General features: G+C 44.9%; 1 protein-coding gene across 1 annotated transcript in view; it reads left to right on the forward strand.

Moving 5' to 3' along the window:
- LOC144175396 (uncharacterized) overlaps positions 1-16,914 on the forward strand; it is a 30,726-nt gene extending 13,812 nt beyond the window's left edge. Inside the window, exons 4-6 of the mRNA XM_077704478.1 lie at positions 1,324-1,434; positions 5,586-5,642; positions 16,863-16,914. Coding sequence (XP_077560604.1) covers positions 1,324-1,434; positions 5,586-5,642; positions 16,863-16,914 — 220 coding nt within the window. The remainder of the gene's footprint in view (positions 1-1,323; positions 1,435-5,585; positions 5,643-16,862) is intronic.
- The last annotated feature ends 325 nt before the right edge of the window (positions 16,915-17,239 follow it).

Raw genomic sequence — 17,239 nt, forward strand, 5'->3', positions numbered from 1 at the left:
GTTGTCGCACCTGAAATGCAGTGAACACCTAAGTTCAAGACAATCATTGCATGCTTCGAGAGCCGCATTAAATGACATATAATAGATTATATAAAATTTAGAGTACTTTCGCAGTACCAGAACCCTACACGTGTTCAAGTATGGCGTCTAGTGGGTTCTTACCGAAAGAAGAAAATAACCGTAAAGCAACAAAAAAAAATTACACCATCAACTTTGTTAGCAAAAATTGCTTTCAGGAGTGTTTTATTGATCCAAGCTTGTTTTTTCATTCGTATTCTTGTGGAATTTTACCAGGGTTTCAAAAATAATCCAAGTTATAAAGGTCGATTTGTAACGAAAGCAAACAACTCTTTCTACCTTTCATTCTAATTGTCTTTATTGCACATACAAATTTTGTCACTACGTATATGCGCCTCTTCTAGGCTGCTTGCATGTTTAACCATCAATGAAAACGTTTATTGGCGTTTTTGTCCTTGAATTGTTATCTTTTGCGGTAGTGTAAGCACGCATAAAAAGTGTTGCGTCGATTGTGGCTACTGAAAGAACGTTTAAAAAACTTTTTAAATGCTTCCAAAGCTTTCAATTAGGCGCAACAAAAATCTAATTGTCTCTACATTCTAGGTCACATACATGAATCCCGCTTCTCCGCCTTTTTTACAGAATGTAATAAGCTAGTTTCGATGGAACTTTACATGTTCCAGGAACTTTTTTGAAGATATGTGTTGTAATAAGCTTCGATGAGAGGGAGCGGTCGGATTCAGAAAGGCGATTGGAAGCCACAGAGACCGGCCCCAAAATAGAATGTCATACGATGGCGCGATGAAGTCATAAGAAAAGCAAAGAATTCAGCCCAAACATAGACATCATTCAAGCATTTAGTAGAATATTTTAGATAAGTAATCTTATAACCACTGAGGGAACATGCAAAGACAAGTTAAAGCATACACGACCCGTTAGTACGTGGGACTTAGTATGTGGTGCTTCGCTTAGGCATCGGAAGCTACAAAATATAGTCGCAGATAGAACCAGTGACTATACTTGAATCAGCAGTGATCAAGTCACTTTTTTTTGTAGTTGTAAAGAGTGTTCTCGTAGCAATTTACAAACATACCACATATATGTTAACAACTTGGTACTCATCCCAAATAAACTTTATTTTTTTCAAATGATTCTTTATCCGCGCCTCCGCACCAGTTTTCTTGCTTACAGTATCGCGAGAAAAATTATCGCAGTTCCGTGTTGGTAAAATAGGCAAATGTAAAATGCGTAAACAGGAAAAATAGTTCATTATTAAAGCCCAAGCGTTGCCCATTCTTCATGCAGCACTCTCAGCAGTTCGACGTCGACATCAGGCGGCAGTGAGAACGAAGAACTCGGTGCCGCGCCTGGTGAAGGCGCGGCTGGCCCCAAAGAAGCTAAAAAAGAAGGAAGTCAGTAAGTGCCCTCACCGAGGGAAGTCGCAGCGAAGACTAGACACAGGCTAACGCTACTGCGTTTCTGTCAGCCGAAGCACCGAAGCGAACTACGGAAGCCACACCTTGGCCCAGGCTTTCTTAATCGTCAGCTTTGTTTAAGAAGTGGCTGTCTTTCTGTTACTTAAACTGCCAATTTCCACATTTATCTAAACAGCCATAGTTGAAAATACCTACCATAAAAATGCATTTGAGGCCGGCTATTGAAGCTGTTAGGTACCGCTTATCTATAAGACTTCGAGGCACTCGTTTTGCTGGCATCCACAACGACGAATGTTTTGTCTAATGCGGTCGTTAACTTGCAATGTATCGGATATGAAATTGTGGTCATACGAACACATTTCACCTGTGATTAAGTTGCGTTTTAACCTTCCTGTCTGGTATCTGTGCCTACGGCGTATCCTGTCTTTCGGCAGCCACTCTGTACACAATTTGTAAACGCCTTAGCGTTTACATGACCCACAGCTTATTCGTGGTAGCTTAACTTATAATACAGAAATAAAGCACTTAAAATATAAATTCATTTTAGATGACAACGAGTTGACGAAGAGTTGACGAAGAGTTGACAAAGATTTGACAGAGAGATGACAAAGAGATGACAAACGCAAAAAAAGTCAATGTTTTGGCATTGAGAAAACGGTGGTAGCGCCGAAACTAATCGGACAATTTTTTTGCTTTTGTCATAATTAATCTAGCCTGTGGACCACGCGGTTTATCGAAAATAACTGCCTATTTCTCACGGTAGCTTACAGCACATTTGCCACTGGCTTGCCGATGGTTGCAAAACCATAAAAAAGCACTATTTTCGCTCGCTAACAACGCAGTTGCAACATTTTTGTTTTGGGTTAATTGCCTTGCGTGTGAAAGCCATTTTAACAAGCAATTAGCGTCGCCGCCCATTGTTTTGACCATAATTCAATGCGAAATTTGTGAAAACTGAGAGTACGGACACACTTTAAATTATAGAATAAAGTAACGATTGTGGTGGGGCAACGCTGATACCTTAGTTCATCGCGCCCCCATTTTAAATTTGTGGAAATTTTCTGCCGACGGTAAGCGCGAACCGTGTTTCGTAGAATGTTTGAAGCACTAAAGCTTGTTTACGCATGTCTGCTTTATTCTTGGGTGTTTTATACGCCTCAGCTTGCTGTGATTTTATTTTATTAGCAATTTAGTTGTTCAGTTAGTAGTACAAACGTTGTGTTCCTGCCTCTTAATTGGCTTACGAGCTCACTACAATAATTTTCTTTGCTATTATTACAAATACGCGTGCACGAATACTTCGAGTAAAGCATTTGTTTTTCTGCTATCGCCCAATGTGTATTTCTTCAACTGAATTCAGCATTATTTTTTTCTGTTTGTCGGCTTAAGAATTTATTTATTTGCTGTTAATGCCAAATTTTCCCTAGAGGTGCGATGGAGAGACAATTAAACGGAGGTACACCTAGCTAGATGTAGCCTTTCTGAAAGTGGAAGGATCAGGAAATATAACGACGGAGGCGGGTTGTTTGAATACTCACTTTTATACTTCGATTACTTCTTTTCGAGCCAACAAAATATGTTAAGGTTTCAAATTGATCAGTGGTATAATCTTCCCTACAGCATTTATGCGTTCCGTCACAAAATGTTTATCCTTGCTTTCTCGACGGGGATTTCTATTGCTTTATTCGGCCCTAAGTATTCGCAGACTGTTTCTTTTTACGCTAAAATTGAGATGGAAGCCTTATAATGAATTCATGCGGTATCTATCTCTACGTCTAACTTATCAATGCTTTTGTCGGAGTTTCAACCTGCAGCAGCGGTGCCAATGTACAGCAAGAATTTTACCGTAGGCAGCAGTTTTCTATGAACTCGCCGTAGTTTTGAGACGTATTTTAGAATTCTTTATATTTAGAAACGTAATTTTTTAAATTATCAATTACCGTGTGGGCTGCTCGACAAAATAGTTATTTCGTAGCGTCACCTTTATAAACGGGAGGTCCAAATTAGAAAGGATTGTGGGAAAAATCGTATGAAAAGAAATGTAGGGAACACAGTGTACATAGGGGCGTGTGCGTATGTCCGGTTGGTCCCGTAGTTTAGCGTAATTCTTACCATGTGGCAGCAACTGTCCCCTCACATCGATTTACTGAGCATGCGTATGATTTGCACAATCAACCTCTCCCAGCACGAGAACATCATTTACTTAATAGCAACTACGAAACCTCTCCTCTCTGTTTTTTCATGAGGACTTACGGCCAAGCGGTGGACATTACATTTTTAATAGATTATGCGTCTTATTTCGGGTAGAGGAGATTTTAAACCTTACGTACAATGGAAGCGGTTCTACAGCATACAACATGGTTTGGCTTGGTGACTCAGATTAAAAAGAGGAGTGTGTAAGCCGTACAAAGTTGAACTAGTATTTATGGGTCATTGTAAAAATATTCAGAGTGATTTTTTGGAGGAGCATTCACTTTTAATTTGGACCGTTCTTGTAACAAGAACTATTCAAAGAAACTAAACTTTAGATTCAAAGAATTGCGTAAGAACACATCACAAAGGGTTGTATTGTCCTAATAACAGCTGCGGCCAATGCGTTTGCACTAGTATACCGTTAAGCTTGCAGTCCCCGCTCAAGTGAAATGTGCGGCCGTCCGCGAATAATGCTATCAAAGTACAATAATTGATCTGTCGTGTTCGCCTAAATTGGGGTTATGTAAAGAGACCAACACTGTTAACAACAACGCGCGAACGTGTGGCTTTCGATACGTGCAGGGCGGCCTGCTGACAGCCACCGGCGTGACCAGCGAGATTAGGGGACGGCACTGCGGCGGCTTGGCATGTGAAAGCTATTCCCGATGCTTCCTTGTTTTGGGAGGAGAGGTTCCATGCCGAAAGTCCATCACCACCACCGCTGCCAACGCCTATATTAAAAATTATCTTACGCTGATAACGAACGCAGTCCGGTTTCCGCATTTGGTATGGTTCCGATATAAAAAAAGTTGAAAGTTGAGTAATAAACGTCTTGAGGCCATTTCTGAGTCAATGCCGTCAACGATTCTGTTTCCTCCTTTCCTGCACAACCTACGCTTGAATGGCTGTGCCCGACCGACATTGCACTTTTTTTTTATATCGGAACCATACCAAAGGCGAAAAGAAGACTGCACTGGTCATCAGCGTAAGATAACGTTTAATATAGGCATTAGTGGCGGCCGTGGGGAGAGAATTACTGCGTCGAACCTTGTCCCCCAAAACAAGGAATCATCGTGAATAGCTTTCACACGCCAAGCCGCCCCAGCGCCGTCACCTAATCTCGCTGGTCACGCCGGTGGCTGTCAGCAGGCCGCCCTGCACGTATCGAAAGCCACGCGTTCGCGCGTTGTTGTTAACAGTTTTGACCTCTGTACAAGCACAGCGAGGCATGTCCAGTTTGGTTATAGTCAATGCGGAAGCTGATGAATTTCAATTTGTATTTGATACATGCCTATAAATGTCTACATTGCAACTTAACGCTGCAGGTCACCCATGTCAGAAGGAAGAGCGCACTATTCCGGGAATTTAGGATGAAACCCCGGGGCTGAAGGAACGCTAAATTAGTGATTTCACACACTACTCGATTTTACGCTTCAGTAGGAGTATTTCGAAACGTGGCTCTAAAGAAAAGGTGCTATTGTATTACCTTAAAAATGCTTGCGGATTTACCTTTCACCATTGCTGTTTTAAAATTTCTTATTCGTAGTTTCAGCGCCCGAAAACAGACACTCACAGAACAAACAACGTCGAGCGGAAACTTCGTGCTGAAGTCTATTGAAATTCATTTGGAAGTTAGCACTTGTCCTAGTATTTAACGTGCCGTTTTTTGTGGGCTGAGACGAAAAAATAGAAAAGCCAATTATCGCGGACCCAAGCCCTTCTTTATTAGCGCTTTTTTACGAAATAACAGTAAATGACAGGATTCTTCAAAGATTTTTCTCCTTGACTCATTTTTATCTCTGATATGCTCCCTAATTTTTCTTTCCCGTTCTGGGAAAAGTTAATGAAGCTTACTGCTGGGACAATTGTTGATAAAAATGACTCCAACAGTATTCGGGCGCTTTTCCACAGTGACACAGCATTGTCTTTTATGTGCAGTCCTCCGCCTGATGGATCCTCGGAAATGTCTGAGGACAAACATGCTCTTCCCAAATGGTGAGTCATGCTTCTAGTTCGAGATTGATTGTGAGACTGCATGCTCATGCAGGGATCGTTTCTTGAATCGATAAAGTAAATGTTTTTTGTTCGTCGAAATAGCCTATATAGATTATCTGGTTACTGTAGGCGTATGCAACACCCTGGTTTAGTGTCCTTTATTCAAAGACAAAGGAACAAAATCAGCTTCTAGCGTCGTTTGGCGTCTTAAAAATCACAGCGAACATTCGCGACTTTCAAGAATGATCAGATTTACAGAGCAGACGAGCATTTTCACAGTGGCGTACTCAAAACGTCTTTGCAAAGGTTTGTGTGCGTGTGTGTGGGTGTGTGGGAGGGGGGGAGGGGTAGGGCGAAACGGAGAGATAGAACGGGAAGAGAGAAAAAAAAACAAGAGCAACAAAACCACAAGAAAATAAAAGTCAGAGCAAACGTATATTAAGTTTGTAAATAAACATCTTCAGAAGGCTGCCGTACCCGGCATAAGATTCGCGATGGGCTTGCAAAACTGCACAGTGTAAAGTTGCAAAACCTCTCATTGTTGTGATGAGAGCATACACTGCAGTCAAAAAAGGGTCTACGCGTAGCCTGCAAACAACAATAATTATCGGTAGGCATGATTTGATTGTAGGCCGAGTTGCGGGCCGTCCGTCTTCCCTGCCTGTCTTAAAAAAAATTCATCGTACACACCCCACCGCCTTCGCCCCCTCTTCCCCGTCCTATCCCAGAGCTCATAAAAATGAAATGCAAAGAACGCTGTAGAATACTACTGTAGTCCCATAACAGCTCCGCAGTGATATTGCAAGGCAAGCATAGCGGCGTTCAGGTATTTTGCGCAATGTGGATTGTCTTGCAACCGCGACAGATAGTGGTTGAAAACTCGTTTTTGTTAGTCATGATAACAGTAAACATGTTTGTGTTTTTGTAGAGCACAACAAGCAAATGTTGATGAGGTGGGCTCTAGCCGAGCTTGTAACAAGATTACGAGCTTCAATGTTCAAGTATGATCCACGACTCACCAGCGCGGGGCGGTGGCTCAGTCGTTGCGCTGCCAAGCGCAGGCACGTGGGTTCGATCCCAGCAGGGGTGGCCGCTCATCAGATGAAGACGACAAGTGGAAACACTGGTGTGTTGAGACTTCGGCAGATGGTAAAGATCCCCAGGTAGTCCCAAATTATTCGGAACCCTCCACCACGGCGAGCCTCATGGCCCACATGTAACTTCACCGCGCTAAAAATCGAAAATATGAACATTTTCAATTATGATTCGTGACACGTCCACTCGCGCTGAATGGGGGTTGAACATGGGATAAACAAGGAAAGCTGGGTGAGTTGGTAAAGTAGCACGGTAGAATAAAGCCCGAAACAAACGACTAAACTATAAGGGAACGAATACGCGCCGCAGTGTCGTATTAGTTCCTGTCTGTTTTCGTCGTTTCTTTCACCATTTATTTTATCATGTTAGAAGAAAGTGGTTACCAGCTGGGGAAGAATTGGTAAGTTTAGTTGTAGGAAACGCATGGACCCCAGCCAGGTATACCGAAAACGCAGAAACAAACCAGCATTGTAAATGCATATCATCAAAAACAAATTCGTTTCCATTCTCTACTAACACGTGCAAACTTGCTGCGTGCGTTTCACCACTTATTGCGACGGACGATTTGTAAGCTTTCTGTTGTGGTCCATAGCGTGAGTTAAGAAAGTTATTACACAATTATTGCGCCCAGCCCCCACCGGGTAACTCTATATGTGGAGAGTCTAATTTATAACCTGCACTCAGGTTTTAGGTGCGGTGTACCATAGGACCGCACACTGTCCGTCCGCGTCTGTGCGCATAGCATTCACAATCGCAAAAAACCACACAGGCACCGGTAGGATTCGAGCCTGCGTCTGGCAGACCAGACAGTGTTAGTGCCAGCCGTCTTACCCATTGGGCTACGACGTGGGTTAGTATCCCAGAGTCAAACGGCTTACTCCTTCGCCTGTAACGGTGCGGAGTACCTTAGGACCTTCAAATGTCCATCCGCGTCCATCCGTGCGCACACCACCACCAAGTGAAAATCATGCAAAATTCTAATTGAGCCGTAAGTTGCAGTTTCATTTAGGAAATAATCAAGGTGCAACTCACGGCTCAAATCGAATGACGGTCTGGGCACAAATCGGATGTCACTCGGGGCGCCACTTGGATGTCATTTCGATTCCCCGTACTCTGCACCCTCGCCATCATCCATGGAATGGAGATGCTGCCATTTTTTCTAGTGGATTTTGGCCGTAATTGATCAATTCGAATACCGTCGGTTTTCTATTTTGGTCGTGCACAGCTGAAATGAATTAGAAGCGTGCCTTATATGATTATACGCCCCCCTGCGCCAATAGGTGGTGCTTTGAACCAGAAGCCGCGCTCAGTTAGGACAAATCATGGGATACGATACAAATAATGCTTTATGGCCGTCTTGAACAATAAAAAAAAATCACGCCATATCCACGGAATGAATGAAGATAAGTGGGGCGAAGCTCGAGAGGGGGAGATCATCGGTAACCGTAACTCTCCCGTGAAAGTTCGCCCATTACATCATTAAGAAAGACGTAAGACTGTGTGCGTACATTGTACAAATCAACTTTTATTTTCGGAGTCAATGCTCCCAGGCCCAGACCTGGTGAAAGACCCCGCGCCATCGAGGACTACCCCGCACCTCTACCACAATTTGTCACGTAGGATGGGACACAACGGTAAAGAAATAACTTTTATTTAGGGCGAACTTGTGCCCGAACAAGACGAGAGGAAACGAGCAAAGTTCCTTGCGTCTCGTTCGATCTCCAAGAACGACTGCCTACGTTCGTGGCGTGATCTCTTGCGTGATCTCCCCCTCGCAGTGCACGTGCGCTCGCGCCTCCGTTGGCGAACACAGACAAGCTCGCGCTCCCGGTGCCGAGTTTGCGCTGCCGGTTGCAGCCGGTTCTTGCGCGTGCAACGCGACCCACTTTGCGACATCTCCGAAAGCATGCGGCGGTCACGTACCACGAGACATAAGGGATGGACAGACCCATGGCTTTAGGAGCTTCGCCCCTAAAAGTGAAACTGCAGCAACCGTGGGTGACAGAATTTATCAGTGCCCGAATATTGTGTTTGTTAGCTTGGTACCATAACTTAACAAAATGAAAATGTTCTTCAAAATATAAATATTGGTTGCAGGTGTTAATTTAGAGTGAGACTCCGAATGAGTACAGCCCCGTCAACAGCTCAGTAAGATTTTCAATACATTTGCGTCACTTCCTGTGGTGACTACTACGATCATTTGCACTCTTTCATGGAGGGCACAACGCGAAAAAGCAACTCAGGCAAGCAGAATGGGCATGCGCAGAGTTTTGGCCCGGAGAATGATTACGGTACTTTTCGCCCTTGCTTAACGGAGCCATGAAGAGAAAATACAAGTTGGGTTTATTAGAAAGACTGCTTAGTCCCGATAACAATGATACCAATATCATCGCAATCTTCGAAAAAATAACGGAGATATTAACGAAAATGTGTGAAGCCGTGGCGACCCCCTACCCAATTTTCCGCAACTTTTCTATGACGTCACGGAACCTTGTTTGTGCAATTGGCGCCCCGCTAACTGACCTATCGCGACGACACATGACTGGACGTCTGTAATGGGGTCTCTAGTTCCATTTTACCGCATCACTTGAATGCTAACGTGCAGTTAACGGACTGAAAATTATGTTTTATTGTTGGCCCGTATGACGTCAATCTCGCTCATAACACGTCACTGTGGCGCAAAATTTGAAAGTTGTTAAATACTTCTTGCTTTTTTTTCGTTAAAAAACATCTTTTGGGGCTGCAATGGAGCTGAGTGAGATACTGTATCCTAGTTCTTTCAAATTAAACAAAGTTGTATTTTCTCTTCATGGCTCCTTTAAATAGGTTTCGGTTGATAACTACCATGTGCCAGCCAACGTGACTGTTTCAATGGCTGTGGCAGCGCATCGAGGATATCGATGCTAACCCATCTAACCGAATCAATTTTAAGTGCCCCCACAAACAACCATTTTTTTGCGGCAAGCTTCGCGGAAGTGATTGCACGCGAAAGTAGCGATGAAATCCGTCTGTTGTCAATGGCGTTGCCCTCGCATTTTTTTTTTTATCGATATGGCAAACTGTTGCGGTTTTGAGTCGCAGTATAAAAAAATCCGGCTAGTGGTACACTTTTGAGTAAGTCAGGCAATGCTATTATACTTTAGCTATGAGCGTAACGAATTTAACATAGGAAGCGTTGTCTTTCGAAATAGGCCAGATCCACAAACCGAAACTAAGACAGTGACAAAAAAAAGCTTGTGTGACTGCAGTGACTACAGTGACACTGCAGTGACAAGAAAAACTCGGCAACTTTCCCCTAAACAACATTTCGCGAGAAAATACGTCAAATTTTAGTTCATATCGAAGGTGAGCCAAATCCTGATGTTTCACGGATCAAAATGAGCCAAATCCGTTTTCCCAATGGGAGTTTGCTTTTGGTTTGACTGTTCAGTCTGTTTCCTGGGTGTATCAGAAGTTTTTGTTTTGCTTTTTTGGCGCTGGTTTATAATGAATTCGGAAGGAAATTAGGAGATCGACGAAAGAACTGTCGCCAGACGTCGGCGACAAAGTGAACGGAAGAAGGGGACAAAATGGAACTGAGAGATGTGAAACAATTATTTCATCTCTTCTCCCCCGTCCATGCAGAGTAACTTTGGTTATATTTTTTTACTCACATATTTACATTTTCAGTACTTCACCATACAGCCGCATCTCACACGCCCTGGCCAATCTCCCTCCGCCCACCCCCCTGTGAGGGTACGAACCAGTTATTAAATGTGAAGGAGATATGAACAGCCTTCTTGCGAAGGTTTCTGGAAATTCGTTGCAAGGCAATGAAGAGCTTGCTTACTTCCTCGGTGCCTTCAGACGTGTACAAGAAATTTATCCTACCGAAGAATTCGAACCGAGCTGCTAATGGTGCCAAGAGGACTCACGTTCTCTTCATGTATAATTCTACGGCTCTTGTAGCCTTGTTGCATATGTTCAATGCCTTTCTCGTCAAAACTCCATCTCACCATTCTTGAAAGTCAATGTAAATAAAGGTTTCATAAGAATGCCGCATCAACTTCAGTGTTTCAATTCAACATGAGCCAAATCCGAACTTCTCGTCTTAATATCGCTCAAAATCACCGCATAATTTTTTAAAATTCTTGTGGCCTTGCTGACGAGGAAAACATATCATGCAATAGGTTTGAAAGCGTTGCAGTTAGGTACGGTAACAAACTTCCACCTTTTTCTCAAATTCGCTTTAGGTGGACTTGGTTCATTTTACAAAAAAGAAACGCCTCATCTGATGATAGTTGTTATTGCTGCGTATTCTTCATTCCTCCTCTCTCAGTTGAGGTGCATTTTTACGGTGCGGGCGATCCAGCCTAACATTACTCTACTAGCCTATAGCTGTACTAATAGGAAAGTAATTTGGGTGAGTTGATACGAATTCGTCTGATTCAACAGCGAAACTTAGACGAGGGCAAACAAAGAAGACATGGGCGCTGACTCTCAACTGTAGGTATATCTATGAAGAGTTACCTCCAGTTGAGGAGGAGAAGGAATAAACATCCCAACATCCCTATGGAGCAGTTAGTCTTGGGGAGCCCGGCCGCGGCGGCCGCTTTTCTGATGGAGGCGAAAAGCAAAAACGCCCGTGTGTACGAGATTTCGGCGCACGATAAAGATCCCCAGGTGGTCAAAATTAATCCGGAGCCCTCCACTACGGCGCGCCTCATCGCCTGCGTTGCGTCGGCGCGTTAAACCCAACAATCAATCAATAGTCTTGGGGAGGTCTTCATTCCAGGAACTTTTGAGACCGTCCGGCTTCTTGGGCTCTCTTCACCAGCCAAAGCTGGTCGTCAGAATCCTAGCTGGACAGTGCTCTTTCTCTGTGCTCAGGGAAGGGGAAGGTCAGGGGGGGGGGGGGGGGTCGGTTGGTGTTCTTATCACAGCCCCACAGAAAATGGTAAAGCGTGTCAGGAGCCTCGCAGAAGTGGCATTGCGAGGAGTACAGAGTGGGGGCCTGGGGCCAGCATGTGGGCTCTAGTTGGATGGGGAAAGGTGTTTGTTTGGATGCCTCGAAGGTGGCGTTCTGGTTATTTTGTGAGTTTTTTGTGTGGAGGAGGTTACATTGTTCGCTCCAGGCAGTTGTGCTGAGTAATTTATTTGAAGGACCAGAGGGGACAGACGTGCCACTGCTTGCCGAACTCCTGACTAGCCCGGTATGCCAGATCTCGGGCATGCTGGTGGGCAGGTTCATTGCCGGGCACGCCGGCATGGGCTGGAGCCCAAATAATCCTTACGCGGTGTTGTGGAGGATGCTGCAGTAGAATTTGTGTGGCGGAGAGTGAGCTGAAGCCGCTCGAGAAAGTTCGACATGCTTGTTGGCAGTCGGTACTAATGATCTCTGCATTGCTAAGGTGATGGCCACTTCTTCAACCTGTAATGCATGGGGGGGGGCGGGTAGAAATTGATGCACTTGTGAGGGGCCTTGAGGTGTAGTCACAACAGCGGCCATAGCTCTCCTTCCGAGGTAGGAAGCTGCGTCTGTGTAGACTGCGGTGTAGTTGTTGCTGTACCGTTTGAAGGTAGCGTTCGCTCTGACGTCTCTGCGATTCTAGTGGTGTGTTGGATGCATGGTCCATGGCAGTGGAGCCACATATATGATTTGTTTAATATCATGCGGAAGCTGAGTTGCATCGGCCTGGGGGTGTTGAATCGGTGAGCGTAGGCACAGTTGGTTCAGAAGTGTTCGGCCGGTGGGGGTGGAACTGAGACGTAATAATTGGTTCATATGATGAGCTTCGAGGAGTTCATCGAAGGTATATGAACTCCCAAATGCAGGAGTTTCTGCGTCCAGGTGGTGACAGGTAGTACCAACGCCAGCTTGTATGCCTTGCGTATGATAGCTTCTACCTTGTCCTTTTGAGCCTTAGAGAGCATAGCGTAGGCGAGGGCGTAAATAACCCTAGGGATGACAAAGGCTTCGACCAGCATAAGAACGTCCGCCTCTCGCATACCTCTCGTTTTTGTGCTGACGCTGCGGATTATGTGGGAGACTTACTCTGTGGTGCGCATAAGCCGATCCAGCAGTTTGGTGTTGGAGCGGTCCGCTTGGAGAATAATGCCCAAGATTTTCACCTGCTGTGTTGGAACAATAGAATGGCCATCCGCTTTTAGGCAGACGGCTGGCGACCCGAGAGGGAGTTTCTTACTTGGTGAGACGATCCGCAGCTCAGATTTTTGCTGCGCACACGCTAGGCCACATTGTCGTATGTATTCACTGACAATGTCGTCCGCTTGTTGTAGGTTGGTCTCCATGTACGCTCCCCCCCACCCCCCCCCCCCCAAACCCATGAGTGACCCGTATGGTGATGTCATCGGCATATAATTCATGGCATATGCCTGGAATGGCGACCAGGAGCGGAGGAAAGCCTATGAGAGCTAAATTAAACAGCAAGTGGGATAGGACCGCACCCTGGGGTGTGCCCGTGTTGCCGAGTGAGTTCAATAATGGAATCCTCATCCAAGTTCGCTAGAAACTTGTTGGTTATGCTGTCCACCCCTGGGATTGTGTTGCGTCTGATGGTTTCCAGTGCCGCATTTACTTCATGGATGTAGATATCTTCGTCCAGTTTGAGATTTGGTTGTCCTGAGTACGGTGGTAGTGGCGTTTTCGGACGGACGGAGAGGTATTTGTCCAGGAGGGACTTCATGAGGGTAGTGGAATCTCCTGGTAGTCAGCGCCCGTATTGTCTTTGTTCGTCATCGTCTAAGTGGCGCTGTTTAACAAAGAATGACTAACTATGTTAGCGAAAGACAACTAAACTTTATTAACGCGACGTCTGAGTGGAGTGCTCGTCACTTCAACTCCGGCGTTAGCGGACTAGCGCATGCACCGACTAGCGTAAAACCACCTCTACGGGAAGTTGTGGCTTCGTGCTGCCCTTCGTACACGGAAAGAGAGCGCTCCATTGCGGCGGACTTCGGCCGGGGAGCCCCGGGTTGGCTTCACAGTAGTCGAACAGAAGTTTGCCTGACCGGTGCGTATATAAGCTGTGAACATGCGTTGTCACTGGTAGTGTATTCCCCTCTAAGTTGAGGCATGTATTGTTCAGCTGTTGTCTACACAGGTGGTTGGTGAGCGCGTGATGCTCTCCCATCGCAGCCTCAGTAGTGATCACTAAGAAATGCAGGACGGGTAATCTCGAAATCTTCAAAGTAATAGTGGAGGAGCGGATGTAACCCCGCAGTTGATCAAAATTAACGTAACTTGGAAATGTAATTCGGATGCTTTTTCCTGCAGAGTGAGTCATCAGTAGCATGCGAATATGTAGGCTGCCATATTTTCTTCGGGTGCTTTTGACAACTCCCCGCTCAATTTGCTTCTCTCATCTACGTTCGCAGGATGACGAAAGGCAGGCGGTAAGTGCACGTTGACCAAATGTTGCCACAAACTTGCGATCATATCTTATGGGTTGTGTTACATTAATGTTGTAATCTTTTTAGAATATAATGCTCGGACAAATCGTTTAGGGTTACGGTAATCCGACAGCACCCGTTATGTTTGCTTAATCTGCTATCCAAACCTTTGTGAACCTGATAATAAAAACCTTTTTTTCTCTCGAACGGAACCAAGAAACTGGCATCAGTTGCACGCATAAACACACTGGCTACGTATACGTAGAAGTAGAGCAATTCATATACAAAATATGAATCATAATCAAAAGTTACATGGTCATGTGGTGCTATCTGAACAGCGTATAGTCATATTACTTTCACCTCCTCCGGCTTAGTGTTATCAGAGGTGCAAAAGTATTTTCAGTGCAAAGCGGGCGAGTAATACGTTTGGTGCACGGATTTACGAAACGCGTATTGTACCACTGGGTGGTTTCAATCATGTCAATTTGTCTGTTCAATTTTCAGTGCGCAGAACTTCAGCGCCCACGCCTGTGGTTTTACGGCGCCGTAGTCACTCGTTGCAACAGCGCGAACGAGGGCTAGACCGAAGAAAAACGTGATGGAACGTGCAGGAAAGCGGAGGAAATTATCGCGAAAGGGCAAGGGTAGTATGCCGAGACGGCGCGATACATTAGATAGCTTTAGGATTCAGTGTCAGAGGCCAGGTACGATACAGCGAGCAGGAGAGCGGAGGTTGAAAGTGGCGAGCACGAGACATGGTCATCCTCGGGGACGCGCTATGAGACAACGCCAGAGATGTTGTTAATATTGTTACGGGGCATTAATTAGATTCCCCACAAATAGGACGGTACTCATGTACTGTGCTAGCGGGCATCATCATCAAAAAGAGAGATGAAGAGGACGCTGACGGTGAAGCGCGTTCGCTCCCTGGCTTGCGCGGTGCTCTCTTCCATCGTGGTTTCTTATAAATAGCCTCTGAATGTGCATCGTAAATACACCACTGTAAACACAGCTTTACCCTGTATCAATATTATTATTAATATTATTATTATGTTATTATATAATATTGTTATAATATTATTAACGCCTGTTACTGTTATATCGCGCGCCTTTGTGCGTTCTCTGATGCCGCGACCACTTCGTGAGACGCAGCATGTATGCGCCGTCTTCCAGCAGACTGCAGTTTGCCCCGGGCACAAAGTTCGAATTGGCGCGCATGGTACTCTTCATCCAATTTTTTTTCACCCAACGTCAACTCAATTTTCGAGCATATGCGCGACGTGTCATGAGAAGGAAAAAAGTGCCTTTTTTATTGCCACTTGGACTAACCCTTAATGACACAGTAAACGGCCTGTCGACACCTAACAATTTATGGAGACCGCATTTTAGTGCTAATTTCCGTTGCAACGATACCAGCACCAGGTCGGGCACTGCGGCAATTGCGGTGAAATCAGTGATGTTGGAGCTGGTTGTATGCGCCACGTGGTCACCGGGGAGACGGCGAATGTGGTAGCCGTGAAACATGGGCAGGAGCTCGAGCCACAGCTCACAAGAACGAAAATTGGAGAAAAAGTTACAGACGCCGGGAAAGCTCTCATAATAGGGATGAAATTTACGCTATGAATATTCGTTTACGTCGTAAATCAAAGCTGTCACCAAACAACCCCTGTGGTGGTAAACCAAAACTTGTTTAGGCGGGAAGGCCTGTATGCTCTCAAAGCTTTAAAGCCTCTGGCATAGATGCGCCCCTCACTATTGGCACCCTAATCATTCCCCGCCCAGAAGGCATGCCCGCCTGGTGCACTCAAAACGACGCTCTCAAGCGTTCGTGCGTCGCGATGTTAACACTTTCATATCGAGCTCTCAACACGTCATGCTATTAATTCAGTCAAAAGTGGCTCCTTTCTCCGCTTTCCGTCATGTGGACGTATTGCAATTTTCTTTAATTACGTCTTCGGAACGATGGAAGTTACAATTTATGGAAAAATGTCTCCACATACTCAGAAACCTATTTTTATTGTTGTCGGAGCTTCAATATATGTTTGCAGTGCTTCAAAAAGAAAGAAAAGCAATTTCCTCCACAGAAAAAGTCTTGCTCCAAAGCCTCAGCATACAAATAACATTTTTTTGTGTGTTTTGGCAAGCTCTTGTTCCCCGAATGGCTGAATTTCAGTAATTAGGTAGTTCCCCGTGTTTTAGCTTTAGTGTTATACCTGAGCCATATATAGCGTCCTCGGATCTGAAGAATGTGCGCGACATTGATTCTTTAGAAATTGAATTTTAGTGCGTTCTTTTCAAGAAGGTTGAGGCTGAGACGCGCTCTTCTGACACCACTAAGGGCCGAGTTCCTTCTCTACAGCAACTCATTTGCCTCTACTTGAGCAAATTTCACTTTGCGCGCATACAATACATAGATCAGGCCTGTGTTAGAATATGCAGCAGCAGTTTGGGATCCCAACACGCAATCTGATATTGATAAAATGGAAAATGTGCAGAGGAAAGATGTTAGGTTTATTTTTAACTCTTATAACTGGCACACATCTTCATCAAATATTTTGTTGCATTGAGTAGTGTAAACCTGCAGTGTGCATTAGCTCACGCTATATTGCTTTCTAATTCTGTCCTTATTTTCGCATACAGAAAAAGCCAGACTGGGTAAGTGTACGCATCGCAGGAGGAGTATGTTTTTCTTAGCTTTACATCGTAATGTTTCCAACTTTGTGCAACTTGCAGGGCTGCTGCAATTGGTGGAACCCTTCAACGAATGCACCTCGAGGACCAGTAAGTTCAACAACTTTGCTTTAGTCTGACACGGTCATAAGAACAAGAGCAGTAATTTCAAGCTCAAAAAGTTACAAGGACACCTAAACACGTTTTTTATGTAGTGATTACGAAAGCACGATTGTCCCACTGCCGGACGTGTGCACGTCCTCTCATTATTTGTATAGGCATTGACCTTTAGTGTCTTTTTAAATGCAGAGCATATCAGTAACTCACGATGTCACCCGCGTTGACGTCCGTAGACCGCACCGTCGTTGTCCCTTTATATATATAAAAAAATACTATCCGGCGCCCGGTTTCGATCCCTCGACCCTGCGGGCGGATCGCAA

Source organism: Haemaphysalis longicornis, unplaced genomic scaffold (genome assembly GCF_048455015.1).
Source record: "Haemaphysalis longicornis isolate Haplotype H1 unplaced genomic scaffold, Haemaphysalis longicornis Haplotype H1 scaffold_3, whole genome shotgun sequence".
Taxonomy (NCBI): domain Eukaryota; kingdom Metazoa; phylum Arthropoda; class Arachnida; order Ixodida; family Ixodidae; genus Haemaphysalis; species Haemaphysalis longicornis.